This window comes from Micropterus salmoides, unplaced genomic scaffold (assembly GCF_014851395.1).
Source record: "Micropterus salmoides isolate LMB-PRFRI ecotype aquatic unplaced genomic scaffold, ASM1485139v1 Ms_hic_scaffold_2, whole genome shotgun sequence".
In the NCBI taxonomy this organism is placed as follows: Eukaryota; Metazoa; Chordata; class Actinopteri; order Centrarchiformes; family Centrarchidae; genus Micropterus; species Micropterus salmoides.
Window position 1 is genome coordinate 50,756,621 of NW_024041150.1, and position 14,694 is coordinate 50,771,314.

The 14,694-nt window shown below is 40.3% G+C and overlaps 1 protein-coding gene across 1 annotated transcript; it reads right to left on the reverse strand.

The window, feature by feature from the left end:
• Positions 1–1,689: 1,689 nt before the first annotated feature.
• On the reverse strand, positions 1,690–13,566 carry LOC119912642 (plasticin-like). The gene is made up of 8 exons (XM_038731927.1): positions 13,121–13,566; positions 12,218–12,278; positions 11,646–11,741; positions 10,670–10,831; positions 10,459–10,584; positions 10,158–10,357; positions 6,626–6,672; positions 1,690–2,612 (listed from the first exon to the last, which is right to left on the reverse strand). The coding sequence occupies exons 1-8, from the start codon at positions 13,549–13,551 to the stop codon at positions 2,542–2,544; spliced, it is 1,194 nt and encodes a 397-aa protein (XP_038587855.1). The 5' UTR covers positions 13,552–13,566; the 3' UTR covers positions 1,690–2,541.
• Between the last annotated feature and the right edge of the window lie 1,128 nt (positions 13,567–14,694).

A 14,694-nucleotide genomic window follows, 5' to 3' on the forward strand; every position in this document is an offset into this window, starting at 1 on the left:
TTACTGACCATGGTATTACTACTTGTTAAGGTTTCTGCCTCTTAAAAGGATGGTGGGAATTGTTGGGTTTCTGTAAACTACTTGGTAGGCCAGCCAACTTGCTGTCCTGAACCTTAAAGAGAACCTACGAGGTATTGTAAAGAGGAAAATGAGAAACACCAGAACCAACATCACAGATAAGCTGAAGGCCGCTATCAAAGCAACCTGGGCCACACTGGTGCAGTAATTAATACAAAAGGTGCCCCAACCAAGTACTTAGTGCATAAGTTAAACTTTCTCAGAACAACATTTCTGTATTATGGATTCTTGAATATTTTGAGTTATGTAATTTTGATTTACATGAGCTGTAAACTGTAATCATCAAAAAAAAAGGCCGGAAATATTTCACTTTCATGTGTAATGAATCTAGAATATATTAAAAGTTTAACTCGCTCCACCATCATCTCACGAATCATCTTTCTCTCTGCATGTGTCGGTTGCTTTAGAAACAGGGATGAAGCGAGTGACTCAAACATTACCGTGTGATCAGCACTGTGACAAATTCTTCACCACATTTGTATATTTTAAGATTCATCAGAGACTTAACACTGGAGAGAAACTGTACAGCGGTGACCAGTGTGGGAAAGCTTTCAGCTTGTTACCTAAAGATTCATCAACGTGTTCACATTGTTTACTGTTATTGTATTCTCAGTTATCATTATCACACTGTAAATTTGGAAATTAACATTTTTTTATAGACTGACATATTCTTATTTTGATATCACTAATTGACTTGTTTAGTCATTTTTTGTTGTTGTTGTTGTTTATCATTGGTACCATCTACAATTTTTGTTTTATATATTTTACTCAAATACATGAAGCTGGGGTTATTCTACATTCAACTCTTGGTTTCTTTCAACACCTCACTTTGCTCCAGCAGCCAAACCGACTAAATCAACTAACCTAGACATTCACTTCAGATCCTTTGTGGTTGTATGTGACATCATAAAAAGGCTGACTCTGATAGGTGCCCAGACTTGTTTAGATCAGAAGAGGAAATTAATCCAGCCATGAAGAAGGTCAAGGTGAGAAATGTGTAGGTTTCCTTCGAACGCCATTAAACAGCTGGTTGTCAAACCAGCTCAGATGATGTAAGTAGGCCATTCATTACCAAACACCATGTCACTCAATTAGGATACAATTATAAGTCATGAGTAATCAGTTTGATAAACAATAAACTGTTACATTGAAACTAACCTTCATTTCGGTGATCACGGGGATATGTAAATATTTGACATATTAACTGGTTGTATGTGTCAGATTTACCTTAAACTTTGTCCATGTAATCACCAAGGTTTGCGAATGATTTCATAGTACCTTGGAAAAGCATTTTAGTATTTTTGAAAAGCAAAAATGCAGTAGTTTATTTTGATACATGGCATGGCTGCTGTATTTTTTAGTTTATAGTGATACACTTAAAATTAGGTTATTTGGTATCTTATTTTAAAATATATTTTGATGTATCTTTGCCCATCCCTGTTTACAAGTACAATGTGCTCTTGGACTTAAAGTGTGGGTTATAGGCTAGAGACCTTGACTTGTAAGGAACAAACCTCTGCTTATACAAAAGAGGAAATTAGTATAAACCCAAAAAATATCTTTAAGTACATTCACACTGAGTGATGTGGACAGACAACACATTTGCTCCAATTATGTTTATTGCAACATATTCATTGTTCAATCATGTCAGATACACATAACATTCAGCAAAGCACATTCAGCAAAGTCTTTTCAGTTGGTGACCGTCTTATTTTCAGAGTGTAACATGTTTATTAAGAATCCATGTCTGGTGATTTGTTGGTTTGCACAACAAGAGGATAGAAAGCTTCTAAAACAAATGCAAACAGGTTAATTTATGACTCAGTTGGTCTTCTGAAGAATGTTGACACAAACTACTAAATTTCTGCATTTAAACTTCCTTTTTTAGCCTGTAGTTTAATGCTCTGCTACAAATGGGTTTTCATATTCTACTTGGATCCTGTGACACTTTCTTAGTTTTCTCTGCTAAAAAGTGTTTGTGCAGCATTAACCTTAAAACTTGGAAACACACAATTTTGCAGGTGGGTTGAAAATTTCACCCACTAGTCATACAATGACACTCTCTGATCACTTTGGGATTTTTGCAATTTTCTCAAAAAAGGCTTGGCTTCAAGTCCAAATTGTTTCATCACTTTAATGTCCTAAATCACCTGCATCTGGTTTTCTCTGAAGGTATCAAATGTTGCATTTTTTTGCGGCTCCGATCATTGCTGGTGTGGTTATATATTTTTTTGTTGTTTTTTTCTCTCATGGCTGTGGCCTTCACATTTCCTAATCAGTTTTTATCTAAATGTTGCTCTTGTCCGAGTCATCCGAGGTCTCTTTCTCATTCTCCTTCTTGGAGTCCTTCACCACCGGATGGAAAAGAAACAGGTTTGGTCAAGTTGATATTGTGTAAGTAAATAGAGCTGTTTCTTACTATTTCTTTAATGCAAATAAGGCAGCTCAAGTCATTTTGCATTATCATGTAACATTTGAATACATCATTGTACCTACATCTGGAATCTTCACAGGGCCTGGAGCTTGTTCACTGTCTGTGAACATGCGAGGACCTTATTGGAACTGAAGGAATTATTGTTTGCCGACAACAATTATACCATTTACAGGGTGCATATTTTAACAAACTCCTCCTAGAGAATTAATCTGATCAACTTCAAATTTTCCCTGTGCACTCTAAACCAACTGACGATTAAAAGTTGTACAAACGGTGAGTTTTCGTGGAACGGCGTGCCCGAGGCGTTGAAAATGGATGACTCGCCATGAAACAGGAAGTTGTAATAACTTCATTGTACATGCTCACATCTGCACTAAATTTGATAAGTCCCGTCCTGGACACATCCACATGCCAACATTCACTCAAAGCCATTGCGCCACCTGCTGGCAACAGAAAGTGACCTTTAACGAAGCAGCCCCGCGGCACGTTTCACCAACATGTATGAAATTTCTGTGGCACATGTATCATGTTCAAACGTGCCAAAAAGCCTCTTGGAGCGATGCTCTAATCCCAACAGGAAGTCGGCCTTTTTGAATTGTTTTTGAATTTCTGGATGATTTAGAGGGCTCCGTAACAAATTCCTCCTAGGGATTTTGTCCAACCGACTTCAGATCTGTGCTGTGTAAACCCACTGACAATTAGAAGTTGTTCAAACGGTGAATTTTCGTGGAACAGCGTGCCCGTGGCGTGGCGTCCAAAATCAATAATTTGCCAGAAAACAGGAAGTTGTTGTAACTTAAGTCTACATGCTCACATCTGCACCATTTGCATGCAGTTTAAGAGCTCCGCCCTGAACACATCCATATGCCAAGATTCACTTAAAGTCATAGCGCCAGCGGCTGGCAACAGGAAATGACACGTTTTATGTTGGAATTGACTCCTAGCAGGTTGGACATATCAACATATCCAGAAAATCCTTAACACATTGATGAAGACATACTCCAAAACTTGTGAGTTTTCAATGAACGGCGTGGCGGTGACGAAATCTCTACCAAATTTCACACGTTTAATAAGAGACCTGCCCTGAAAACATCTACAAGCCACAATTCCCCCATAGTCACAGCGCCACCTTCTGGCAACAGGAAGTGACAACATTTATGCTGTCATTAACCACTTCTTGCAGGTTGGCTATATGTACTTCAAAACTATCTCAGAAAACTTTTAACATATTAATGATGTCATGTTGTTGTAACTTTTTCTTCAACGCCGTATTCTTGGCGGGGTGGCAAAGTTCCATGCTTTGCCGTGAAAGAGGAAGTCGTTGTAACTTAACTGTACATGCTGAAATCTGTACCAATCTTTGCGTGTTTCATAACTTTCCCGCCCTGAAAACATCTACACGCCAATATCCACCTTTAGTCGTAGCGTCAAGGGCTCTGCAGCGCCACAAAGGGGACACAGGAAGTCATGATTAACAACTGTAGTGCAGTGTAGCAAATTCGCAGCTGCACGGACAGAGCTCCAGAATTGGCAATGTAGCCACCTCACACTTCGACGCACTACACATGCGAGAGCCCACCCAACGCTGCTTGAACTAACAGCCTTCACATTCCAGCAGTTGTGAAAACAACAGACAGACTTTTAATAATGGACAGACTGTGACCTATACTTTACATTTACTGCCAACCTGACAACTTGTTACTCGCTTGCTTACAGCGTCACTTTCTGCCGCTCTCTCTCTCTCTCTCTCTCTCTCTCTCTCTCTCTCTCTCTCTCTCTCTCATTCACTCGTCCACTCACTCGCTATGCAAACACATTGCACTGCAGTTAAAAGACCTAACTCCTGCTGCTCGCATAACAGCACCTGTCACGTAGATGTCCTTTGATGAATGAGGAGAGGAAGGTAGCAAAGTGTGATTTACCGTGCTCAAACAGTGCGCGGGTGAGAACCATTTGTTACGCATTGACATTAAATATCTAGACATGAGTAGACTCTGGATAGAACCACCCACCCAACCACCATCTCCATGTCAGGATGAGCCTGCAAAGGGACTACCTCCCGCAACCCCGGCAGAGCATATGATGGAGAGGGCAAAAAAATCAAGACACATTGCAATGCAGTTGTTAGACAATATTTGTCCGTACCTTCGCAGTTGTGGTTGCCTAATAATGGTACGGTAAAATGTGGTGTTTTTGCAGGATTTCTAACAAGTTTTGAAGTGAACAAGCAGACATTTACTGCCTGAGAGTAACTGAAAGTGTGATTATGGAGAAACCTGCTAACCACATGCTGCAACATGGTGCAGGAATGGCAATGGCCATTAGACAGAAAACAGGGAATATAATGGTTTTAGAAGGAAACCTGAAGGTGATAATGACAAGAGGCAGACTGAATTATGGAGATGTGGTGGTTAAACAGTCATGCCTCCACATGCACCATGGTAGTATAGCTTTCAAATAGCGCTACTATCTGATATTTACAGATGAAAATTTAGTGCACTGTCTACTGTCTACCTATCTGGTCTCTTTCCAGAGCGTCCAATACCGACGCTTTGTCAACTCTCTAAGCTTCGGTGTGTGATGCCCTGGGAATGTGTTGGTGCAGCGGGCTCCGTTTGTGAAGTCAGTAACGTTACATCAGAGAACTAGGTTGACACAGCTGACAGCAGTGTCTGTTAAGTTAATGTTAATATGTTTAATAATAAATAGCTACACACAGTATATCATGCTTAAAACAACTCCTGCTTTCTGCCATAATGTCAATATTCAAGCTATGTGTATGAACAGTCTGCATTTAACTAGTCATGCTAAGTGGTTTAGCCTGATGAAGAGAGACCTAATTATGCACACACAAAAAAGACAAATTTCTCTTATTTCATGTGGATGTGACTGATTGTTTCAACCACAGACAGGGTTCGATAAAATCATGCATCTGTGGGGGTCAGTAATTAATTTATTAACAACCATTATTTTGAATAAATAATGTATTTTTCATTGTAATTACTACCTACAAGTTATTTACGTTAAAAAGATGAACAGACTCGTTTGTTCTGGTCGCTGTTTACATTCCACCTCAGGCCTGTGTTAGTGAGGCGTTACTACACCCGGCCAACCAGATAACTAGCGTGGAGAAAAAACACCCAGACACATTGTTCTTGGGGACTTTAACAAAGCATCATTGAGTCCATCTTCACCTCCTCCATCACCATCTGGTACGCTGCTGCCACTGTCAGGGACAAGGGCAGGCTGCAGCGCATCATTCGCTCTGCAGAGAAGGTGATTGGCTGCAATCTTCCTTCTCTTCTGGACCTGTACGCCTCCAGCACTCTGAGGCGAGCAGGAAAGATTGCAGCTGACTGCTCCCACCCCGGACGCAAACTGTTTCGGACTCTCCCCTCTGACAAGAGGCTGCGGTCCATCAGGACCAAAATCTCTCACCACAATAACAGCTTCTTCCCGTCTGCAGCCTCATCAACAAGGCCAGGGTCCCCCACTGACACTCCCCCCTTCCAAATACATATGGACATGATACACGTACCACAGAAATTTCGTACACGTAGGTGAAACTAGTGAGCCATTTTGCCACGCCCATGTGCTAAACCTATAAATTACAAGATAAAAAATTCACACCTGAATTTTGTGCAAAGTTTGGTGAGTTTTCGAGTAGATGGCAGCAGAGGAAAAGAAATCCACCATCAAGGAGTCTAGGAGGAGACTAGGTAGAACGCCCACCTGAAGGGTGGGGTTTGAGGTGAATATAAAGCGATGTTCGATGACTGTGTATTCAGTTCCATCCTGATGCTTTCTAGGATCTTGCTCGGGTTTTTTTGTCCTTTATTAGAATAAAAACTGTTTTGCACCGATTCTTGACTGTCTCCAGAGAAGTTTTTAACTATGAGTTCTTGACTACTTTGGCGAGATAATAGATTATTTTTGACTAAAGTTTCCTTAAGTGGTGAGGGTTAGGATCGGGCCTTCAGCTGGCCTCCTTTGTGAGGCATCTAAAATGTGTGATAATGAAGGATGAAGGATATTGCTCAAAGAAAAATTTTAAATGGGAAGACTCCAGAGACTTGGTATATTTGATCAAATAAAAAGAGAACTATAACTTACCTTGGTCATCAAATGGATTGCTTGTGTCAAGGTTGGAGTTGTTAATCCTAAACATGGAATATAAAATTTGGGTGTTAATCTTGCATATTTATTACTCTCAGATTGATAATTGACACAGATTGAAGACTAGACCATAAAAGAAACAAAAATGTAAGATTCTGGTCAGATAAAAACTTAAACATCCACAAGGTCAACGATAACATTAAAGTCACAAGCAGTTTTGGATGGCCCCCACACAAGAAGCTTGCCATGGCTGTGCTGCAGCTGCCACAGCTCTGCCGACGCGGCTCTGAATTTTCATGGACTTTAGACTCTGCATGAAGGACTTAAACCTTACTTCCCGTGTCCCCTATGAGGCACCTGGTAACTACATGTTATGTCCCAGTACATCAGGTGTGGAACACTTCTGAGCTTTTTTGTACACTATGGGCCAGATTTACTTAAGTTGTGCGTGAGTAAAAATGTGCAAACTTGATATCACCAGCAAATTAACACGTAAGTCGATCTACTAACGGTGTGCACGGAGAATGACGTCTTCCAAAAGTGCGGAGAACCCCTAGCTGCAGTAATGGATGGATCACGCGCAGAATTCATTCAGCCAGAGGGAACAATCACTAACTGTAGGCAATCTGATGCGAACGCGGAAGTCCCTGAAACCTGCATTCTGTTGAACGGCCAGCAGGGAGCGACTCTTCAGGTTGCAAAAAGAAGTCTGGCTCGATTGTAAATAATGGTAAAATTACCCTACTTCTCAGCTGAAGAATTACCCCAGTAAACACTTTCCTGATGAGTTTATGGTCTCAATCTCTAGTTTCAAGTCTTCTTCAATACAAAATGACGCTCGTTTAGTATATAATGGTCCCATTTATTTTAAAACAGACCACAAAGCAGAGTATGTTTCAGGGCGGGATTATCTATGATTGACAAATCATTACCATGGTGACCTGTCAATCAGGCTAGAGCCGACTCGTACCACGGCGCTGTGTAAATTTAACCAGCGCCATTGAAAAAGCTTAATAGGAGTTGGCTGTTCACTTTCTCTGGTGGGTACATTTAGTTAAACCCTCCAGTGTATTTTGACATTTCTATGATATTTCATATTTTTCTGAGTCATTTCCTTACAATGTTGATTACCCACATTGTTCGCCAAATAGTTTTTGACAAATAACTTAATTTTGTCCTGCCAGTCTTAGATACAGTCTGCAGCATATATTTTATTGACGACTGTTTTACCAATGCATGGGTGGAGGCACCCACCACACCCTCGCGGTAAAGTAAGCGCACCATAAAACGTAGTGGGAGTTAACGTGTGCGATGCGTAACAAGACCATCGACTGTATGATTGATAACAGCTGATACGCACACATTAGTTTCTATCATGGGTAAGTAATAGCTACTCCTGCCAGACAGTAAAGTGTAACGGTACTAAACTTTACAGTGTAGTGACAGCATATCGTTAGTGAACACCCCAGCCGGTCAGTTTTTGGTTGTCATGGTAATGTATTATGTCCGCCTATTAACCACACCCCCATTCTCTGTTTGAAAAAAAGAACATTCACCAAAAATGGCAGTTAAAACTGGCTGGAAGGGGCTTTAAGCCTGTTGTTCGCTAGACAAAATTATCATCCCTAAATATTAAAATGACAATTAACATGAATTACAGATGCACCTAGCTAGGCAAGCTAGCTAGTGCCGCACACGGCTGTTAGCTCCGCTGTCTCGTCACTTTTTTATATATTGGTCAGTTCGGTGTCTGTTATTTAGTCTGTGTTCTGGTTCCAGGTCTTAGTTCCTAGTTCTGTGTCTTAGTTAATGTATTTGTATTTATTCCTAGTTCTGTGTTTGCATTATTTTGGACTTGTCTGCTCTGAGTTCTGTTTTATCCTAGCTTCAGTCTGTTTTCCCTGTTGGTTGTAGTTTATTTGTGATCTGTCTGCTTGCATGTGGATTAGTTTGTTATTTATATATTATTTTGATCTGTTACATCTTATTTTGATATGGCCTGTGTTTAGTGTTCAGTAACCAGTGTTATGTCTGTTTCCCCCGAGTTATCCCCCTGCATTCCTGTCTCTCTGTTTTCACCTGCTGTCTCTCTGCCTGCCTGTCTCGTTAGTGATCCTGGTCACCTGTGTTGCTCCCGTCCTGCTTGTTAGTACCTGTGTAAATATGTTGTCTTGTGTCTTCAGTCCTTGTCCGGTCATTGTAGTGTTATGTTGCTCTGTCATGTGTTGCTTTGTCTCGTCCCCTGTCAGTCTTGGATCTGTACCTGTTGGATTACCTGTTTCGTTTGGATTGTTTAATTTGGATTTCTTTGGACTCCAGCCACTCCAGTTGTAAGTGTGCTTGCCTTTTGTTTTGCCATCAATAAATACCTTTTCAAACTGTACCTGTACGGCAGTCCACAAACCAATGGGTGACGTCACGATGACTACGTCCATTTCTTATATACAGTCTGACAAAGTGCGGACGGTTGGTAATCGTTCCCTCTGGATGGATGAAGCACGATCTACCGGCATTTCCTCGCGTCTGAGTCATTCCATATACTGTATAGTAGGCCTATCTGTTTCTGCTGAGGTTTCCCAAAGTAGTTTTTCAGGAGTGCTGTTCCAAGTTATACAATTACAAGTTACAATCTTAGGTAGAATTGGCAGGTACATACGATTTACATGTACGTGCACTGAATGAAACAACTAGAAAAAAATTTGCTTCATTTGCAGAAAGAAAGAAAGAAAGAAGAAAAAGAATTCTTTCAGTTTCAATAGGATCCTCATGTTTCATACTTATGGAGGACTGATCCTGACAAATTCAGAAATAAAAAAATGGTCAATAAATAAGCATCCGATTAAATGCACAAAACAATTAAGTAAATAAATACATTTAGGCAGTAATTAAATTGTACAGTACAGCGAACTGAAAACACTGTCTGTCTGAGCGTCCACACGAAAAGGGAAGAAAGACATGGCTGGTAGTGTTGTCTCCAAATAGAGTTGCTAAACACCTCAGCGCACTGAAGGAAGTCATCTGACTGTGTGAGGAGCAAGCTTGTTGATGTGTGCAGGTAGATTAGGCCTAGAGCTCTCCCATCTGACTGATAGCGGAGCGGTTCACCCCTTGAGACACAGCCCCTTCTCATTTGCATAATGAGGCAGAAATGCATACAGAAATGTAAAAAGGACAGACAGAAATAAATACCATAGGTGGAAATAAATAGGGTTGTAAATGCAACGGAAAAATAAAAAAGACAAAAATATTATAACACACATGCATAAATACATTTTAAAAAGAAGTAATTAATAAATAAAGTTGAAGATTATAACGTACAATAAATAAATAAGGTAATTATTACAAAGGTGAATAAGTAAAGAAGCTAATTAAAATAGATACTGTATATTTGTACATTTTATCGGATGCTTATTTATTTATTGAGCATTTATTTATTTATGTATTTATTTCTGAATTTGTCAGGGTCAGTCCTTCACATCATACTCGGGCCCATAGGTCCAGTAAAGATACACAGTATGTTCTCCCTCACCTGCTCTCCTCCCCCTCTAGCAGTTCACGGTAAGTAGCAATCTCATTGTCAAGAATCATTTTGACATTGAGCAGGTCCTGGTACTTCTGAAGGTGGCAAGCCATCTCGTCCTTCAGTCTGCCTATCTTGTCCTGGTAGTTACCAATATCAGTGTCAAACTGCTCTTCCATTTCATGGACCTGTTTCTGCAGAGCTTCATTCTAAAACCACAGCACACAAACATTTTGTTAAGAGGGTGTACTGTGTTTAAGGATAGATTATAGATTACTATAGAAAAATGACAGGTGGTGTTGGGCCTCACTTTGTTCTTCAGTACATCAACCTCACAGGTCAGAGACTGAATCTGCCCCCTGGACTTATTGACCTCCTGCTTTGCCTGCCTTAGAGACTCAGCATTGCTCTTTGCAGACTCAGTCAAATCATCAAACTGCAAGAACAAAAGGTGAAGCACACAAAAATGTATACTTTATGTGTTTGTACGTTTGTTTGTGACAGTTTGTGATTCTGCCTACCTTGGACTTGTACCAGGCCTCAGATTCCTGCATGCTATTAAGGGAAATTCTCTCATACTGGACCCTGATCTCCTTTAGAGCACCAGTTAGGTCGACCCTGTGGCTGTCCACCTCAGTATTCTTCTGCTGGGTCGGGTAGCTCAGTGGTACATTCTTGATTTCCTGACAAAACCAATATATGGACAAATGGTCAAAAATGGCAAAATATTGTTAGAAACACAAAACTACATATCAAGAGTGTGTCCACAAATACAAATAAGAACCAAACCCATTCTTCCATGCTGAAACAGTAGGTGCAAGGGGCCTTGTGTATCTCAACATCCATATCCTCCAAGGTCCAGTTTTGGGACCCCCACTCTTTTTTACAGAAAGATCGCTGTTTGATGTAATCACTTAACATTGAGTTTCCTCCAACTTCTAAACAGATGACACTCAAACACATTTTCTTTTCATCCATCTGAAACTCAGCAAATGCTTGCCTTGTGGACATTTTCTCCCAGCACAGATCTTCACATCAGACTTCAAATTCAGACTTTTGTCCCATATGTTCAAAATATGTCTGAACTGACAACTTTTTTGAGTTTAATCAAACAACTACACCATCTACTCATTAAATATAAAAAACATTAAAGAATAAAATCAATAATAAAATCACAAATTAAACACTTGACAATGTTCATACAACTTAAATTTAAATCAGCTGTTGAGAATAAGTTGAAGCTTTTTAGTCCATCACATAGAAGGAATCTCTGCAGTATATCTTGCGCTATCGTTCATTGCAATAAAATCAATCAGTTAATTACTGGTTTAACACAAATACTTAGGTGTCAATCGCTTGGGACATATGTGCATGCAAAAGTTGAGTATTATTATTTTAGTTCTCTGGACAACATTGTGATAGGTGACTAGAGAGAGAAAGGACTTTTCCATTTGTACAAGCACAGTTGAAAAGTGCAGAGGACGTTGTGTCACTTACCACATCAAGGAGCTTCTTAAGGATTTCAATCTCCTTCATCAGAAACTCAGTTTTCCTCTCCTGCTCCAGACTGGACAATGTGGCATTGTTTAAGGCCTAGTTTTTATGAGACAAAGAGTATGTGTTGCTAGCTGAAACACCTCAGCATCATAAACTTACTTTTCAAAGATTACATTTCAAAACGCTGATATCATTATCAGAGTATGTTATTTTACAACTATGACATGAAAAATGTAATTAGAAGTTTCCTTTAGTGCACATAAATATTTTAAGTTCTGATTTAGAAGTATTTCTGTATAAAATTAGAAACGTGAACTCCAGGTTATAATTCAAATGTTTTTTTGCCAATCAACAACAACAGAATTCTTTGATTTGCAATTGCTCACGGGTATACACCATTTGCAGCCTTAGGGGGAAAGTGTATCTCCTGTGCAGTACTCTAGATCAATGACACTTTAGAAATCTGTCTTGTCATATTACTTTGACACTATTGTGGACATGTACGGCAAAAGAAGAAAGCTGTCTAAGCTGTTATCAATATGGTAATCACAGTCCAGTGAGCTGAATGTTACCTTGCGTAAAGAACGTAGATGTTCCTCAGCATCTGCCCTCTTCTGGGTTTCATCGTCGAACCTTGAGGACAAAGACCAATTTGTCATTTCACTGTCCTGTAAAGAGGGATTTAGAGTGCCCCTAGTGGGATCTGCAGCTCCTTTCAACTAATGCGTTTTCTCTATAGTTCTATGAGGTAATCTGCAAACACTCAATAAGGTCATGTAAACCCAACCCTTCAATGATTAAAAATGGCGGAGTACAGGTAATGGGTGTGTAATTTACAGGGCAGCTATATAAAATCTGCAGCATGTGGGATTTGCTTAAGCAAACAGACATTCGAGGCTGGTCTTCAGCAAAAAATTTCACTTGGTGCTCCTGCAGAACGGTGCAAAATGAAAATGAAGATGAATATTTCCTAATGGACCTACAAACAATGTTTGTAATAATTCATGAGTCAGCACAAATTATACCACAATGTATATAATACATTATACATTCTTTCTCTGACACTTTCTGACTGCTGGGCTGGTCAGTGTTTGGATGTGAGGTTGAATTCAGCTCCATCTGTCCTGTCAGACAGAAGTCTGTTCAAAAACCATATACACTAATACATAAAAACAATCTCATGCGCAGGATGCATTGCAGTGTCCTGTGTCATGCTGCTGCTTTGTGGTGTTCAGTCTGCTGATGTACAATGCCTTACTCCAACATCACTACTCTACCCAAGTGGCAAACGCCCAGGTACTCTCTACCTTATCTGTACTTAACGTGGATCATGTATATTACAACAGCATCAGTAAATGATAAGCACACCTATGAATCAACATATACGAATGACAAACTCACAACAGTGAAATATTGGAATGAAGAGGAGACAAAAATGTATACTTTTCTTTCTTTCTCATCATGTTGTAACCAACCTCTGCTTGAGCAGGTCCAGGTCCTCAGCCAGGTTGTACTTCTCCAGTTGGTACTGGTCTCTCTCCTTTCCGATGGCGTCCATTTGGCACTGCAGCTCCCTAAGCTCCTCCTGGAAGAGGTCAGTGATGCCGTTGGGCTGACCATACTGATTCTGACCCTTGTACTGGTTGAGAGCTTCCTGCAGTGTACCATTCTGCTCTTCCAGGGAGTGCACCTTCTTGATGAATATGACAAAGCGGTCATTAAGGTCCTGCAGCTCGGCCTTCTCATTTATGTGTGTAGTTAGGAACTTCTGGTTCACGGCTTCAGCTTCTTTGAAGTCCACTGTGTCATAGCCGCGGTGACGGTCCTGGTTGGGCCGGAACTTCTGTTGAGCCCCCAACATGCTGGAGTAGTTCTGCTTGGAGTTGCTCATAAGGCAACAGGACATCAGACTGAAGAGTGCTGGGATTGTTTATATAACAAAGCCGGCTACCCTATTATAGTCACGCCTTCCCCTCGCCCATGTCTCTTCACCCCACCCACATAAGCACTTCCTTTCTCACTCATCAGCGTACAAGCTCGAGCCACTCCCTACTCTTCAGACAGACACTTTCTCTGTGCTTTCATCGCTCTTACTTTCTGTTGCTTACTCTCTGTCTGAACTGTTCCACTCTGTTAACCAGAGCATGTGGCAGGACGCCAGACTGTGTGTATGTGTACAAGGTAGATATGTTGGTAATTTTATAGCACAGGGTTGTGTAACAAAATGAAGTCTGTAGTTCCCTTTATGCTACTCACTAAAAACAAATGTTAAATACAAACATAAAATTATACACACTCGATGGTTGGATAATTAGCAAGTCACAGAAACAAATAAACAAATGATGAAAATTACACGAGATACTCTTGGAGACACTAAAAGAATTCAACTTCTGCATCAAGTGGATCCTTTGTTGTCCCAGTTTAGCAAATGACTGTGTTTTTATCAAACTTGAGCTTGGAGTCAAACATGGTGGTTCCTTAGAACTTGTATGATATTTTCTGCATGAATGATGCTGGCTTCTGGATTAATGCGGATGTTCCTAAAATCAGTGATTAACTCCATAGCTTTTGTCACATTAAGGTCCAGGTAGTTATCATCACACCACTTCACAAATGTTAATAAGGTGCAGCCGGGACCAAAACGAGCCACCTGAAGAAGTGACAGTAAGGCAGTGTCATCAGAAAACTTCTGCAGTCCTGCAGCTGTCTATGCACATAATAAAGAGCAGAGGAGAAAGGACACAGCCAGGCAGAGAAACTGTATTTGAAGAAATGATGTTGGACCATTCAGAAATACCTGCTGCTGTTTGCAACAGCCTTTTCACCTGTTTAACCCAAAAATCTATTGATCGACTCCAGACTGTCCAGAACTCAGCTGCCAGGCTTTTAACCAGAACAAAGAAATATGACCACATTACTCCTATTTTAGCTTCATTACACTGGCTCCCAGTATGTTTTAGAATTGACTTTAAAATTCTATTGATCACTTTTAAAGCTCTTCATGGCCTCTCGCCTTGTTATATTTCTGACCTTTTAGTCCCATACACAC